This window comes from Sebastes fasciatus, chromosome 19 (assembly GCF_043250625.1).
Source record: "Sebastes fasciatus isolate fSebFas1 chromosome 19, fSebFas1.pri, whole genome shotgun sequence".
NCBI classification, from domain to species: Eukaryota; Metazoa; Chordata; class Actinopteri; order Perciformes; family Sebastidae; genus Sebastes; species Sebastes fasciatus.
This window is the reverse complement of record NC_133813.1, coordinates 23,258,687-23,276,824: the sequence shown is the minus strand read 5'-3', so window position 1 is coordinate 23,276,824 and position 18,138 is coordinate 23,258,687. Positions and strand designations below refer to the sequence as shown.

At 41.5% G+C, this 18,138-nt stretch overlaps 1 protein-coding gene across 2 annotated transcripts; it reads left to right on the top strand.

The window, feature by feature from the left end:
• Nucleotides 1–1,390: 1,390 nt before the first annotated feature.
• Nucleotides 1,391–14,605, top strand: sapcd2 (suppressor APC domain containing 2). 2 transcript variants are annotated; one of them, XM_074618568.1, is made up of 6 exons: nt 1,391–2,347; nt 6,471–6,604; nt 11,212–11,358; nt 12,377–12,478; nt 12,895–13,002; nt 13,107–14,605. In XM_074618568.1, the coding sequence occupies exons 1-6, from the start codon at nt 1,588–1,590 to the stop codon at nt 13,233–13,235; spliced, it is 1,380 nt and encodes a 459-aa protein (XP_074474669.1). In that variant the 5' UTR covers nt 1,391–1,587; the 3' UTR covers nt 13,236–14,605. The 2 variants fall into 2 exon arrangements, with proteins under 2 accessions (XP_074474669.1, XP_074474668.1); XM_074618567.1 differs by having other exon boundaries at nt 1,392–2,347; nt 12,892–13,002.
• Nucleotides 14,606–18,138: the final 3,533 nt, after the last annotated feature.

Here is an 18,138-nt window from a genome sequence, read left to right as displayed (position 1 = left end):
GGAGGAAGAAATACAGTTAACACGCTATTTAGATATGATTATAAATGGTCATTGTTGTCACGTGATAGAAGCCTAATTTGGGGGTTAGGGCTAAAACCAAATCAATTAATAGTTTTATGCTTTAATTTTACAAACCAGTGGTTGTGTCTTTGAGATAAACCCTGTGAAATGCATAAAAGCAAGAAACTCATGTATGGGAAGTATGAGCAAATATATATTATTTTAAATTCTAGTATAGTATTATCAGGTTCCATGGTGGAGAGGAGGTTGTGTTGCTCTGGCTCTATCTATTTGACGTGGAGAGGAGGTTGTGTTGCTTTGGCTCTATCTATTTGGCGTGGAGAGGAGGTTGTGTTGCTCTGGCTCTATCTATTTGGCGTGGAGAGGAGGTTGTGTTGTTCTGGCTCTATCTACTTGGCGGGGAGAGGAGGTTGTGTTGCTCTGGCTCTATCTATTTGGCGTGGAGAGGAGGTCGTGTTGTTCTGGCTCTATCTACTTGGCGTGGAGAGGAGGTTGTGTTGCTCTGGCTCTATCTATTTGGCGTGGAGATGAGGTTGTGCTGTTCTGGCTCTATCTATTTGGCATGGAGAGGAGGTTGTGTTGCTCTGGCTCTATCTATTTGGCAACGCCGGGAAGCTGCTTGACATCCATAAACGTTATGAGCATCACAATAAACCTTGCATTTACTAAAGGTATATTGAGAGAAAAACCTGATATACATCACATTACGTCACATTAAAGCCTAATACGTGATGGTTACTAAAGTAACCTAAGTACCTTAAGTACAAATTTGAGGTAGCCTACTTGTACTTTACTTGCGTATTTCCATTTATTTTATATTTCCACCACATCTCAGAGTCAAATATTGTACTTTCTACTCCACTACATTTGTCTGACAGTTATTTACTTTTCAGACGACAATTTTTCCTTCCTGTCAATTGAAAACCATGTAGTGTGATGTTGAATTAGATTGTTTCCCCCGATAAACTGAAGGATTAAGTGTTCCTTTATGGACTGAGAAAATCTAAATCATTTTTATTTTTTTGTATTCTACATGTAAGAAATACATTTTGAAATGAATGTTATTTAGGTCTATGTGAAACAAAGGGACTCTGTTCCCCATTATTATGTCTGTGTGTGTGTGTGTGTGGGGGGCTGTAAGGTGATAGCTTATCCAGCTCTTTGTGATTATGTGCAGTGGAGGAGTGGAGGGGGGGATCATATCCATGCTAAGGCTTTATGAATAACGTCTCTGCAGCATTAGTAATAACAAAAGCACAACTCAAACTGGAGCCTACCTCCAGCCTGAACCAATCAGCGCCCAGCTCGTTCACTCCTCGGCCAATGGCTGAGACCCGGTCCGCTCGTTTGAAGGGCGGTCCTCGCTGGGAATGGAAAGTGTGGACCACACAGCGGCGGAGCGGCGACGGGACGGTACACCGGCAAAACGGGAGAATATAGGACATATTTATGCATAATATCTTTATTAAGATATGTACTTAGCCGCTCAGTAAGCGTGTTATTACTCTGTATGCTCGGCTGTGTGTTTATATAAAGTTATAAACTAGTTTTGGTGTGTTAAAGATAATGGCTTTAATAGCGACCGAGCACAAGTTGAACGGAACGTCGGTGATTTACGGCCGACCAAGAAAAGAAGTGTTTCAGGGCAAAGCGGAGAGCTTTAAAAGTGTTAAAATGCAGCCAAAAGAGGCGGAGTATTCAACAGATGGGCTGCCTAAAGCCTTCCTGCTCAGCCTGAGGACCCTGTTTGACATCCTGGATGATGGTGGCCGAGGCTACGTGCATATATCGGAGATCGAGAGCCGCTGGCAGGGGGCGGACACCCGGGAGCTGCCGGGCGGCGTGCTGGGCTGCCTCCGGAGGGTCACTCCGCCGCATGGCTGCCTCACCTTTGAGCGGTTCGTGGCGGGGCTGCGGTACTCCATGCTCAACCCGGAGCACAGCGCACACTTCAAGGCCCAGCAGGCGGCGGTGCACCCACAACCAGCCCCGCTGTCCACATGCAGCGTCGGTACTCGGGTTGAGAACAAGGTCCGTCCGCTGGGGCCGAGCAACGGGACCAACACGCATCAGCCGCACCGGAACCGGGCGTCCTCGCTGCAGAGCCGGGGGGTCAGAGGGCCGGAGGAGGGGCCCGGGTATCCAGCGTGTGGAGCGGTGCGGTTCAGCGCGGGCTTCGAGAGGTCCGGGCGGAGCTTGGAGCAGAGTGTCGGGTGTTACCGGGCCGAGCCGGGCCATGCCATAACCAAACCCACACAGCTTCAGCAGAGCCAGGTCAGGTCCATTGAGTCGCTCGCTCTGGAGTCACCACAGCTCCAGAGACCAAGTAAGTACCAGGAAAGTAAGCCTGTAATAATGATGATGTCTGTGCGTGTGTGAGGGGTTTGGGGACAGTTCACAGAGTTCATAGAGGGGTCATGTCAATAAAAAGTTAAACCCCTGTCTGTCAAAGTGCAGATAACATCAACACACACTCATAAATACAAATTGATAAACATATCAAGCAAAATGTTGCTGCATCCCACTACTTCCACCCCCTTTTAATCCATTTGTAATTCATTCATTCATGGTTTATTTAATAGGGACCAATACAATGTACATAGACAACTTAAAAACAGCTATCTGATGCCAGCATCATAGTGCTTATAGATAGGATGCTAATTTGCAACACCTGTCCCTAGAAGGGCTTTTTGTGAGAATAAGAGATTAAAGCAGGAATGAGTACAGGGGGAAAAAAATACAATAAAGCACACATTTAACACACATGTAAAAACTAAACATGAGTACAGGTTTGTCGCTGAATTAAACTAAATTTGGTTGCTCTCTTAAAGGATGCAGTGATAGTTTTTTATCTGTTGGTTATTCTTTTATATTAATGTTTAGCTCGTAAAATATTAGGAAATAGGGAAAAATGTATCACAAAAGCCCAAGATGAGGTGTATAAAGTGCTTGTTTTGTCTGACCAACTGTCCAAAAGTCAAATATATTCAATTTACAATGATATAAAAAAAGAAAACACATCTGCACTACCAAAAGATTCATGCTGCATGCTGCATGTTGCTTCTGCATTTCACTCCCATCTCACCGTAATAATGTATAATTCAACCTCTATTCATGTTTTTAAGTCAGTTTCAACTTGCTGCAGACTTATAAAAGACAAAGACAAACTCTTATCTTGACACCAAAAAATGTGCCTGAGGGTGAGTTAGAAAGAAGTACTTCATGCATGAATACCCACCAGAACAGAATACACTTGAGACTGAATTCACATGAGCAAAAGCCATTTGATTGCGTGCGTAACGGAGTTGATAATGTCCACTGCAGTCCTGCCGGCTTCGATCTCATTTTATAATTAAATTGGATGCAGTGATCCGTGTGGTTCACACAAGTGCACAATGTCTGCTTGCATTTGCATGTCAGTATTTGTCATCCAGCGGGAGCCCTACCAAGGTAAAAATGGTTAGTCTTTCCTGAATCTCATTGGGGTCAACAACAGTTATTGTTGGGTTTTGACAACATACTTCTCAAGTATCGGTATTATGTCACAGCTTAAACAGGCCCTGTTTAATGGCCTCTGCTGCAACGAGGGGTGACTAGTTGAATAATTGCCGTTGTTAACCCCAGGTCAGGTCAAAGGTCGTGTTAGAAATTCCCTGAAGAAATTTATCTATCTTGAGGGTTTGCCTTGTGGCGAGAGCACGGTCATCCCTGCCATGGCCCCTCTGATTAGGGAGCGGGTGATGGTCAGTTGTATCCATGTTCATTTGTTCAGTTTCTCCCTGCTGAGCCAGATGTAGGTTGGAGGAGCTGCTGCTGAGAACTTCCCAGTTGGCCTGCTCATTATCTTGTTCATACATACAGGCTCTCGCTCTCATACAAACTCACTTTTGTTCTTTCTAGCACAATCATACGAGAGTTATTTCACACACACACACACACACACACACACACACACACACACACACACTCAACCAGGGTCTGTCCGAGTTTGCCTGATCTCTGTATAGCCAGGCCTGTCTGGAGCTATAAGAGTGACACTCTCGCACACTCTCTCTGTCGAGCCCTTGGGGCTTTCACCGCTTACACCACTTGCATTACACTAGAACAGTGGTTTTGTTCAGATAGATAGATAGATAGATAGATAGATAGACAGATACACCATATGGCCAAAAGTTCACATACTGTTGTGTACTTTTGTTTTTCTTATCTTAAAGGGACTCTATGGAAGAATCAGAAATTGCTTGTTAACAGTGACACCTGTGGTCGTTAAGTCCAAGACAGCCAGCGTCCTGTTGCCTACGCTTGTGCTTGCACTACGTAGACCCGAGCGAGCATCGGACGAGACTGAACGTGATTGACAGGCATCATGTTGATTAACGTTTAGCAACATTAGCCAGCTAAAACCACAATATCACTATATGTTTCACATGCTTGGCAGTAATGTTAGTTTACCAAACGAAGGTCCCTCCACGTATCGAAGGACCAGTCGATGTTGATCCTAGTTTTCGCCCGACGTCGGTCACATTCCTGTTTTATAAGACGGGCTTCACTAGATATAACTTTGTTTTTTAGTGCTTCCGTGGAGTTTGTGTTGGAATCTGAGCTGTGGTGGGGGCTGGTCATTTGTTGGCGTTAGCAGACTCCATTTCTAACCAAACGTTAGCTATCGCTGCACACTGTTAGCCCTGAAGCAGAGCTGAAGAGAGTAAAGGCACTTGCAAGCGTTCATGACGTCACATCCGTTGGATTTTCCCAGAAAAAAACGTCCTGCATTCTTCACATTAAAAGCTACAGGCTGATGGAAGAAACCCAGAAAGTCGCGGTAGGTCTCATTTTTTTAGGTTAGGTTACAACCTGTTCACACATTGGAAATAAAAAAACGTTAATACGTGTAAAAACATGCATAGGATCCTTTGTAATGCTAAAATATACAATGACCGTGTCCTTGTGCACAAAGCTGGATCCATGGTGTGGTAAAACTTGAGCCTGCCCCCCATCCAACACCTTTGGGAAGAATCGCCCAACATCAGTTGCTCTTGTGGCTGAATGGGAGCAAATCCCTGCAGCCAGTTTCTAAAATCTTGTGGAAATCTTTCCTATAGGAGCGGAGACTGGTAGCATATTGGTGTATTCAAATATCACATATGTGTGTAATATTATGTCCGCCGACTCTTTCGTTGTTCGCCAGCAGACCAGCAGTGCCCGGTGCGGTAAACTCTCACATGCAGCCAAACCCTGTTGGATTAGGCCAGATTACAGCAGACCGGCCAGGGCTCACTGAATCACGGCAGTGGTGAAATCCTCCCCAACACCCTGGACATCACCACAAAGTCCTGCACTCTCCTTCACTTTCTCATGGTTTTGGTAAAGCAGCGTGATGATATAATACCTCCTTTGATATGTGGGAAATACCACAGAAAAAAATAGCACAGAAATGCTTTGCCAAGTTGACTCACAATTTGGAGCTGTGATGTGATCTGAGGAAACTCTCAAAAAACACACGGAAAAACGTACAAACTCAACACACAAAGGGGCAGAGATTGAATGAGAGTTGAAGGGGCAGAGAAATCTTTTTCTATGTTATCTTCGGAACAACGGAGTTGAGTTTCAAAGTTCGTTCTTGAGCTTGGAAACAGCAGCTGACAAAACAAACTCAACATGAGGTCTATTTAGTAGCTGCTTTGGAGCTTTATATGATCTTTCCTGGCAGATGGGGTTTGCTAGAAGTCTGACGCTGTGATTTTCTCTTGATCACAACAAAGCAAATATCCTAACCTTTTGGGAAACCCTGACAAAAAAATCAGAAAGTGGTATTTACTATTCACTGATAGTCAAAGGCTTTAGGTTTCTTAATTCAAGGAGGATGTCCTGTGTTGTTGAGATGTGTTTAAGCTCAGATATTTCACATATTTCTGTCTACTCCATTGAACTCATCCTCGGTAAAGTAATCAGACAAGGGACCATGATTGAGTTCAGTGTCTAAAGACACATTTGCAGAGTGCAGCTCCCTCCTGTGGTGTACACTGGCAACTCAAATACATTATCGGGCCAAATGAATGTTTTGTCTGTAGTTTTCTTGGTCTTCTTCATTACTGTCTGTCTACACATGTTGAGGTATTTTGCTATGTGAAATTTAATGCATGACTGAAAAATTACCAAGAATCCAATACAATACGCTTATTTTAAGATTTTAAACTGTCTTAAAACTGTCTTTAAAACTAAATGTCTTGACATGTCTTGACATGTCTTAACTAGTAAAGTTGTACATTCTTAACTGCCTAAATGATTAGAGTGAGTCACATTTTTCAAAGGTTTTCACAAAAGATTGTACAACGTGTATTATTACAGTTATGTTCAGCAGGCAACCAGTAAAACTGCAGTAATTACAGAGTGCACACCCGACTACAGTGTTGAAATTGATTAAATCTGTGTGTTTCACATTCGTCTAGGTGTTGTGAAATCAGGTTTACCAAGATCTCAGAGCGAATCAGCAACAGGATTCACTGGCGGCTCCAGGCGACATGGGCGGAGTCGGGAAGACCAGAGGCGGCATACCATATCCAACGGGGTGGATTATGGAATGGTTGGTACACACACAAGCCTACGCACACACAAACAGTCTTTACAAAGTGTCTTAAAGGTTGTTTTTTTATAAAGGGGCCTTGCCTGGTTTCATCGTCTTCCTCCTGTTTCAGTTAGAATCATCTCCGAATGTCATTGCTGTACATACATACTGTACAGTTTATCATTAATAACTGGTTAAACAGCATACCAGGTTAAGCGTCGACATTAGTGACGCACGAGTCTGCTGTGGATCCACCCAGTTTCTATGAATTTACCTGCAAAGGACCCTGATGTTTGTTACTAGACAGCTGCTGCACCAACTATTTCAAACCTGCTTCTTATAAAACATCACTTCATTTGAAAACCTGCAAACTTAATAAACCTGCACATCACTAGTTAGTTATGTAAACATCATGCGTCTGTTGGAGAAACTCGGTGAAGCTCATACATTGATGATAAGAAACCAAACTCAGAGCGATGTGGGGCTGATTTTAATACAAAAGACTGTACTGCAGATGGAAACACGTCTTTTCACTTTTGGTTTACATTACAGAACAAACACATTTCAAGTATGGCAACAGTTAGCGGTGGGGCTGTCCCGAATACCATTTTTTTTGCCATTGAAGCTTCGGAGAGAAATATTTGAAGGTATTCGAAGCTTTGCGGCGCAGCGCATCGCAGAAGGCTGTATACACACGCACCTCTACACACAACAAACAACATTATCCATCTAAGAATAACTAATAATAATTATTAGATAATAATCCCACAATATTAATCATTTTTTCATTCATTTCCTTATTTTTTTCATTTTAGTCCTTATTCCTTATTTCATGGGATATTTGGGGATTTATACTTTATTATTGCATACTTGTATATAAACAAAACAACAAACAAAGCATTCGAATACTGATTTGGATGTCGATCAACGTGGCAACGGTCGAAGCTTCGAAGCATTCGGGTTGGCCCTAATTAGTGGGATCTATTACTATGCTATAGATCATAATTTCTTTCCACTGTATTAGAATGAACTCAGTCTTCAGTCAAATGAGGGAGGTGATGGTTGGTCTTATGTTTTTGCCAACAGAGTGATTGTAATTGATTAATAGTTGAAATGGCTGCTTCCAGCCTCTCAAATGTAAGGATTTGCTGCTTTTCTTTGACTTATACAATGGTAAATTGGATATCTTTGGCTATTGGACTGTTGGTCGAACAAAACTCACAATTTGAATGTCACCCTTGATTCTGTGAAATTGTGATTTCTCATTTCTTAGACTGGCATATCGATTGCAGCCCTAATAAAGACATGTGTCCAGTAACTTTGCACCAGTTCCTAAAACTGATCAAATGTGACAACCACTGAATGAAGATGTAGTAAGTAACAAAGGAAGATGTTACAGGGGAGATTTTTCAGAGTGATCAGCTGAACATTCCCCAGTGGGTGGAAAGTGTGACACATGACACGTTTTAAATTATTTTTCTTTGGTATACTATCATCACTCTAGTGTTGAGTTGGGTAAAAAAAAGTAGAGGATCAGTAGTCAAAGAGAGACAGCAGTGTGATTGGATATAATAGATATTGAGGCTTTTAACATATTTGTCAGAAAATATATTATTTACATGGAAAAGTAAACAGTAGAAGCATGATAAATTCCAGGACAAGGTTTTCTAGTCAAGGCATTTCACTCTCTATTGGCCCCCACATTCCCCTCCCCTCCCCTCTCGCTGCCTGCTGCCTGCTGCCTGCTGCCTGCTGCCTGCTGCCTGCTGCCTCCCTCACTCTGCCCCTCCCACCCTCCAGTCAGAGCTCTCCCTTCACTCTCCGTCTCTCCCCCTGCCTAAACCATTCCTCGCTCTCTCTAGCTCGCCTCCTCTCCCTCTTTCTCTCCCTGTTTTGTGTTGCCGTCTTCCGTCTCTTTTCCCCCCTTTGGCCTCTGTGTCTGGAGAGGCTGACTGACCGGCTCCCCTCCTTCTCCCTCCCTCCCTGCCCCTCTCCTCCTCCTGCTCCTCCTCCTCCTCCCCCTTCCCTCCGGCCCTCCCACCCAGGCCGACTTGGCCCGCTGCTGCCCTGATGGTAGTGAGCCGGGTCGGGCCCAGGGGCCTGGTAGAAGTAGAGGACTCGCTCGGCCGGCCCGACCCAGCCTGGACGGCTGTGCTGGCTGCCTACACTACCGCCTACACTACCGTCTTCATCCCCCTCAGCAGTAGCCTCTACAGCAGCAAGGCCCTGCACTTTTTCCTCTGGGTGAGTAGAGGGAGAGACGGAGAAGGACAGGGAGAAACGGTTGTAGAGGAAATCAAAGTTGTCTTGGAGATGGTTATGTAATGAGTCAGGATTTGAAGACGTGCATCAGGTTGTTTTGCTATTTAATTGTGACAGTTGAGACAAATATAATTGGGGGAATTAAGTGTATGTTGGACAGGATAAACTATTTATTTTGGCTAGTTTTAGGGTCTTTGGGGCTCTAACCTGCTGTAGTATTGTCGAGCTTTAGGGTTTGAACTAGTGCTGACAGGATTAGTCGAGTCATTTTTTTAGTAGATTGCCAGAATTTGATCAACAACAATGTTTCAAGTAGTTTATGAAGCTAAAATGCCAATTATGTGCTCTAATGTGAGGATTTACTACTTTTTCTGTTATATCATTTTAAGTTGAATATCTTTACGGCTGTAACTAACGATTATTTTCATTGTTGATTAATCTGTCGATTATTTTCTCGATTAGGCAGTTAGTTGTTTGGTCTATAAAATGTCAGAAAATGGTGAAAAATGGCGATCAGTGTCTCCCAAAGCCCAAGAAGACGTCCTCAAATGTCTTGTTTTGTCCACAACTCAAAGATTATCGTCATAGAGGAGTTAAGAAACCAGAAAATATTCACATTTAAGAAGCTGGAATCAGAGAATTTGTACCTTTTTATTCTTAAAAAATTACTTATTAATCAATTATCAAAATAGTTGTTGATTAATTTAATAGTTGACAACTAATTGATTAATTGTTGCAGCTCTCCATATCTTTGACTTATGAACTGTTTGCCAAAACAAGCAAGAAGTTGATGGACATTTTTCTGTGTTTTTCTAACATTTCATGAATTTAACGATTAATTAACTAATTAATCAAAAAAGTGACTGACAGATCAATCATGAAATATTTTCCTCTTTCATGGACGTTGGGTCTTGTTGTGGTATTGTAGAGCTTCAGGTTTTGGATAGTGCTGAAAGAAGTTGATCAGTTGATTGACAGATTCATGTGTGATTTGCTGCTTTTCTCTCTATTGATTAATTGTTATTAACAATTAATCTAAACATAGTGGACAGATGAATGCATGTAAACGGTTGTTAGTTTCAGCCCTAAACCATCATTGTTTCAGGGACTTTTGGACTTGTGTATTGCCTCTGATCTGCTGTTGTATTTTAGAGCTTCACACTGTTTCATGTTGCTTTGTAGATGCAGTTTGAAAGGCCGTCATGTCCGTCTTTGTGTTTTTAGCTCAGCAGCTCGTGCAACGGGTGTCATGTTATTGTGCGTTGCTGTGTGTATTCATGCCTGCTCATTCAGCCGGCACACAAACATACATGCACAGACTTTTCCATAACCTTTTCAGCCTTTTGCTGCTCTGCTCCCTCTCTCTGTGTGTATTTTTTCTTTCCCTCTTTTATTTAAACAGCGGGTTTTCCTATTGCACATTCATGCAGCCTGACACTGGATCATGCTTCATTCTAGACACGGACCCTCCGACCCCCCTCCTCTCTTCCTCTATGTGCGCTCTCGCTTCAGGCTTGTTGGGAAAGAGCACAAATATGTTAAACAGGATTTGATTGTAGACTCTTGAAGCCCTTGTCCTGTTTTAGTTTACTTTCGCAACATGTGTCTCCCTGCATACGAGCAAGCGTGGGCGTGTGTTTTAAACGGCACCGATGAGCGATGATCAGAGGAATGTACTGAGCTACACAGGGGGACGCAGGGATGGAGGGATGGCTGGATAGAAAGATGACACACACAGGTGGCTGAATGCCAGCAATGAGGCCTGGACTGTGGCAGCGTGCCGCATGGACAGCCTGGTCAGCACAACTCAATGCAGCCTTGCTGGAGTACACACACACACACATACACACACACACACACACACACACACACACACACACACACACACACACACACACACACACATCTCTCTCTTTCTCTTTCACACACTGGGGTGGCCATAGTTGAAGTGCTGTTTACCCCATTCTTAGGTTGCTGCACGGTTGCCATGACGCCGGGCTGATTGCTCCTCTAAACATTGTTCAGGACGGGAGAGAGTCCGGCACAATTGGTACGGCGCCATTGTCTCCGCCAGCACAAAAGCTGCAGATGCCCCTTGTGAAAAGATGGGAGTTTGTCTACCATGCTGGCAGCCAAAAATCAATAATTACATTTAATTTTGGCATCGATCTGAAAGCTCTCTTAATGATGGAAATATGAAAATTAAATGTTTTCTGTCTCTACGTCAGATCTGCAAAGAAAGTGACTTCAGGTTTGTTTTTGTCTGTTCTTAATCGTATTTTTCTCTTCCACCCCTCTCCTGTCCCCCCTCCTCTTCACTCCCCAACAACACACCCTCCTTTTTTAACTTTCAACTCTCACAGTTGAAGCAAATGAAAGAGCTGGAGCAGGAGAAGGACTCCCTGCTGGCAGGCCTGGAGGTGGTGGAGCGGGCCCGCGACTGGTACCAGGGCCAAATCCACAATGTCACAGAGAGACAGCGGCAGGTCGGCCAGAACTCCCACTGCACGGTCAGTTCAAACACTGGTCTAAGATAGAGCTGCAGTGATTAATCGATGAATTGATTAGTTGTCAACTATTAAACTAATCGTCTTTTTGATAATAATCAAATTAATCGGTGTGAGTACGTTGTTTGGGGGGGAAATAAAGTAAAATTTCTGTTTCACATTTTCTTAAATGTGAATATTTTCTGGTTACTTTACTCCTCTATTACAGTAAGTCTTTGAGTTGGACAAAACATGACATCTGAGGACGTCATCTTGGGGTTTATGGAAACATTGATTGATATTTTTCACCATTTTATAACATTTTATAAACCAAACAACTAATCGATTAAAAGAGAAAATAATCAACAGATTAATCAACAATGAAAGTAAGCGTTAGATGCTGCCCTAGTCCAAAACTTAACTTAAATGTATTGGAAATGCAACCTGTTTTGGGATTATTCTTTTTTTTTTTATTGATGTGGATAAATGGACAAAAATATAAAATATCTCATCATGAGAAGATATTTCCCGCACATATATAATAAAGATTTATATTTTTTGAACTTGGTCTTTTTATATTTCCAAATAAAACATTAACAAACGTTTATAACATAAAAAATTAACTATAAATCAGTTGGAAGAGATTAATAAACATAAACACTAGGTATCAGATTTTAGTGTCTGTCCTACAGAATGAAAAATAAAGGCCTTATTTCTTCTGCTTTTTTTTAATTCATGTCCAGCAGTCAAACAGGGTAGAGTACCTTGTGGTAAAAGAAGAGGCAAGCATTTTTCTTCCCACAGTAGCCTGAGTAATCTGTCATGGTTTTGCCTCTAGTATGAACTGGCAGTTGCAGAAGAATATATTGACCGAGGTCTTCCTCAGAGTATCCTCCTTCTTTACTATTTTAAATCAACCTCCTTTTACCAAAGCTTGTCCTCGGTTTGATGTCATCATCCCTCCTTGTCATGACATTTTTCAGACCTGTCACTGCTTTCTTGAGTTTCATACTAATTGTCTTTTTATGTTGTTTCCTCTCAGGATTTCTTCACAGAAGCCAACCAGAGTCGCATGAATGTTCTAATACCCAAATTACAAGAAGTCAACCGCTGCCTTAATGACCTTATTTCCTGCTCTGGGATGGTGAGTGTTGCCTGCCCTATTCACTTTTGCATGTTTATGTGATTGTCAAGTATTTCTCAATATCTCGCAATTAGTGCTGTCAATCGATTAAAATATTTAATTGCAATTAATCGCATGATTGTCCATAGTTAATCACACATTTTGTATCTATACATTGATTTCCAATAATAAATATATACATACATTTGCATAAAGCAAGCATATTTACTCCCATGTTGATAAGAGTATTAAATACTTGATGAATCTCTCTTTAAGGTACATTTTGAACAGATACAAAATGTGCGATTAATTTGCAATTAATCGTGATTAACTATGGACAATCTTGCCATTAATCGCGATTAAATATTTTAATTGATTTGACAGCCCTAATTATGACACTTTCCCTTTAACATGGGTTCCTTCTTGTTTCCCAGCAGTCATTTCCTTCCAGCGCTGGTCAGACAGCAGCTAACCCCCAGCCTCCGGGTCCAGCTCCTCCACAAGCCATCCAGAGACTGAAGGACCAGAACCGACTTCTCACACAGGTTTGACACAGTCTACATACATTAACAGACAGAAATCACTAATAGTTACCACTCAGTGCTGTTGTGTTTTCACTTCATTTATTTCCCTTCTTTTCATTTAAAAGGAGGTGACGGAGAGGAGCGAGCGGATCGCCCAGCTGGAGCAGGAGAAGTCTGCCTTGATAAAACAGCTTTTCGAGGCTCGAGCCCGCAGCGCGCAGGACACCAGCACCATGGACTCCACCTTCATCTGAAAACAATTACACTCCAACCCAACACCGTAGCACCACGCTTCAGCTGGGAGTCATCATCGTGACGCTGGTCTGGAGCAAACTTTTAAAAAGACTGTAAGCTGACTGTTGTTTACCCACACTTGTAGCAGTGATGCACCTTTGTAGCCATGAAAACACCCTCGAGTGCAGCATGTGACCACTCCACCCCCAAACCAAACCATGCACTACCTAGATGTGAACGCGCCGAGGAAAATTACTTGACCCGAGAGTTGCTAACTTTTTACGTTTCCTGCATAAACACTCAACTGAAAAGACTGGAACACTATCAAGAAACCAGTCGGGTCTCAAGAGATCCCATCACTCCATTTCTTGCTGGATTACAGCATCTACAAAATCTCCACGCCCACTCCCAAAAGACTTCACTCCTGCTGCTCAACAGGCAACATAAAAAACTTTAACTTAGTGGGGGGGATGGTTTCTGTTGGAATAAAATGCCATATTCTTACAGTTTAATATGAAAACAAATCAGCTGCATCTGCTTGCAGTTACCTATCAATTACATTTTTGTTAGTTTTATCTAAATGATAATAAGATGTCTTTCAGTATTTCCTTCCTTTCTTTTTAATGTAAATGAATAATATGTTTACCTGACATTGGCTTTCTGGGTTTTAGAGTGTTTCATTTCAAAACACCAAGAGACAGGAATTACTGAAAAGAACAGTTTTTTTTATATTATGGTAGCATGTTTAATGTTAAGATCTTTTATGAATTTTTGAGATGTTTTGAAAAAAAGAGATGAGAGGGACAGCCGACGAGCTGTAGAGACGGAGACGGACGAGAGAAGTTTGGAAGTTTGCACGTAGGGAGAGAGCTGAGGAGGACAAACATGGCAGACGGTGAATGTGGTTGGGAGATTTTCTGATGTCGGAGTCAGAAACAAAAGAAAATCACTTTGGCTATCTAGTGCTATACATCCAGTGTAAGTCTTTACAGTGGATTCTTTGCATGGGGTCATATTTTTCAGCTCTAAAATATTTATCTTCTGAAGAGATTTCTGTTTGAAACCTGGAGATTAGCACAGATGAAAAAAAAAACGTTTTGTCCTCGTAAGGCTTTAGACTAAAACTGTAAAAACACTCAGCCATCCACAAAGTTTACAAGAGAAATATTTAGTTTAGTGGGTGGCGGTAGAATAATAAAAAACATAGTAGTTTTATAATACGGTACTGCTGGGATTGTCTGCACATAACACATTGTTGATGTCTGTTTCCCACTTGTTTGATTGTATGTTTTCTTGCTGCTCAAACTACATTATGTGTGAGTGAAACTCTTTTCCTTCTGCTTTCTATTGAGAAATTCAGATAAAATGTAAAATAATAAATATGACCAAACATTGCTGACTGTTGACTGTTTTTGTGATCTTTACAAGGCTGCAATACAATAGCCACACACTTATATTTAAAGGGACTGTTTGTAAGAATCAGAAATGCTTGTTAACAGCGACACCTGTGTCCGTTAAGTCAACGAAAGTCAGCGTCGGGCTCGCGCTTGCTCGCTCTAAATAGACATGAACGAGAATCGCTCAAAACAGTGAGGCGACACACGTCAGCTAAAACCACAATATCACTATATTTCACCTGCTTGGCAGTAATGTTAGCTGACCAGACGAAGGTCTCTCCATGAATCAATGCTGATCCTAGTGTTGGCTTTTCCTGCTTCAGCCTCCCGACCGCGGCCGGAGGGAGACACCGGCACCCGGTCAGAGACGATAACGTCACTTCACAAGACATGGAAAACCTCTGTTGGTCTGGAGGAGCTGCAGCAGTTATTTCTGCACAAACGTCAACTACATTTACTAGATATTCTCAGAGCTACGAAGTCTTCCGCAGTGTGGAGTGTGCGCGCATGCACGTGGGCCCTGGAGACCGCGGCCAACACTGTTTTGCAAGACGGGCTTCACTAGATATAACTTTGTGGTTTTGGTGCTTTCGTGTAGTTTGTGTTGGAGTCTTGTCTGTACAGTGTAGCCACACGCGAGCATACAGTGTCTCCCTTTGGATTTCAATTCAAGAGCTGTTTTAAAAGAAAGAAAAAACTTAACTTTCCATAAATAAAGACTTCGTGAATATCCAGGATGGTCTGCTCTGCTTCGTTCTGTTATGAGTTCCTGTCATGAATTAAGGAAATGTCCCTAGATAGGGAGAATGATCTGATGTAATTCATGCAGCACATTTCCACTTCGCCCTCAGATGTGATTAGCTCGGCTCCGTTTTAATGAGGAGTTCAACTGGAAACCTGCACAGTTGGTGCAGTGAATCATAGACGGGTGCTGCCAAGAATGATATAAACATTTATCCTACAGCTTTAAAGATTTTTCATAAATAAACCTCTATTATATACTGTATCATTATAAGTCTACTGCATGCATGTTGGTTGCCAGCTTTTTCATTACAGCGATTAACATGTGATTTGCAGTTCGACATATTTAAAGCCCTCATACATATACTGTATAAGGCCTACACATACATACACATATACATTAAATCTGACTTTTAAGATGTGTACATACAAGATAATTGTGTGACATCACAATTTAAAGGTGTTAAATACGGGATTGGGAGCATTTCTATTGCCTCGCAACAGCTCTCAACGTGGCAGCTAACGGTGCAAACAATCTTTGTGCTACTATTTGTGATTTAAAAATAATAATAAATGCATAACTCTAATCTGCAAATATGTTCAACTGGGATGTGAAATTACAAGTTCAGGAAGCTCCAATGATCTCTGAAATGGGCCTGTTTGAACAAAAGCAGCTTTTTGCTGCTGTGTGTGTGTGTGTGTGTGTGTGTGTGTGTGTGTGTGTGTTTCTGCTCTGATGCAAAATTTAACAAACCTTTGAGAATCTTCTCTCTTAAAGGACGGAGACACGTCTTCTCCTGTGAACCTGCTAACACCAGTACAAACAAGTTCACAGACAGACAGACACTCAAAGGTAAACAGATCTGGGTCCAGTTTCATCAGTCGGATCGTCAAGCTGTTCAAACAGCCTGAAACACACACACAGAACAACACACCGTAACACCACAACACACAACATAACCTGCAGTACACTGAACAAGAAGATAGTCAAGAGGCCTTTATTGTAACATGATTATATAGTATAATATACTGACTATGTTAACATTGATTGGTGATCTTAATGAAGTACTGTACTTAAGTACAATTTTGAGGTACTTTACTTGAGTATTGCCATTTTCTGCTACTTTACAAGTCCGTTCATAGGGAAATATTGTACTTTTTACTCCTCTAGGCTCCATTAATATAATAACTTGAGTTGCACGTTACTTTCCAGATTCAGATTAACAATAGAAAATATAATGAACAAGTAAATTATGATATTATTATATCAATAAGAATTTATTGATCCCAGGGGGGAATTCACAAGCTACCAGTTGTGGAAGAAGTACTCAGAACCTTTACTTAAGTTAAGTAATGTGTAGAAATACTCAAGTAAAAGTCCTGCATTCAAATCTTACTTGAGTAAAAGTACAAAAGTATTAGAATCAAAAATATACTTCAAGTATCAAAAGTAAAAGTACTTATTATTATGCAGAATACATATCACATTATTGGATTATAATTATTGATGCATCACATTAATATTGCAGCTGGTATTGGTGTGGCAAATTGTAAATACTTAACTGCCGGGCAGCTTAATCTACAAAAAATATATCATAATTTATTTGTTGATTCAGATTATTAATACAAAATGTAAATCTGTAAGTAACTAAAGCTGTCAGATAAATGTAGTGCAGTAAAAAGTACAATGTTTCTCTCTGAGATGTATTGGAGAGGAAGTATAAAGTAGTAGAAAATGGAAATACTCAAGTAAAGTACAAGTACCTCAAAATTGTACTTCTATATATATATAAACCAATAATAAAACACAATACATTATTCTGAAATGGGCCATTCTGTAAAAGGAGTACTTGCACTTATGTTACCTTAAGTATATTTTGATTTAAATACTTTTACCTTAGGTAAAATGTTGAATACATGACGTTTACGTGTAACAGAGTATTCCTGCACTGTGGTATTGCTACTCTTAAGTAAAAGTTCTGAATACTTCTTCACTGCTTTTTACTGTCTAATCAAATAGGAGTAAAAGGTCAAAGGTCACCTGTGAGGTCATTCAATAAGCCTCAAAAACAGAACTTTCTATAGATGCATTGAACAAGCTAAGACTCAGATTAAATACATACTGTACTGTGAGCGCGAAGTGTGAGGTGATCTGTAGTTCTCAGCAGAGACACGCGTCCTTGTTCTGCAGGTTGGGTGCAGCCCAACCCCGCCGACGGACATCACACCTCAAAACAATGTCTGCCTCACGTAACATATTACACATTGTTACACTGAATTGAATCAGAAGTGATTTTCTGGACTGTTGCATCAGTTGTTTACTGCCGATTTTCCGTCAGGCACCATTGGTTCGTTGCATCATTGCCAATCGGAGTGAATGGATGATGGCTTGCCACAACACGTCTTCCACACAAACCTGTTTTTATATTTCACTGCTTTCTCCCCCACAAATTCACCTTCACACTTTCATGTAATTCATCTTCATCCTTGTTATATTTTATTTCTTAATTTGAAATGTGTGATGGATGTACACTGGGGCCAAACAAGACATTTTGGCATCCAGAGGGAGGTCCTCGGCTTCCACTCCCTGGTCTCAGTGCTGTGATTGGATGATCAGGATCCCTGCAGTGTTGGGTCATTTTCCAAAAGATGTTTTCCGTTATTCCTTTTGAGGTGGGGGCACTGGGACAGACGGAGTCACACAAGGATTAGGTGGAGGAGAGTGGGGACACCAGTCACTTTAGGAAGGTGCTGCAGTATCCTGTTGAACAGGTGAGTCATTTTA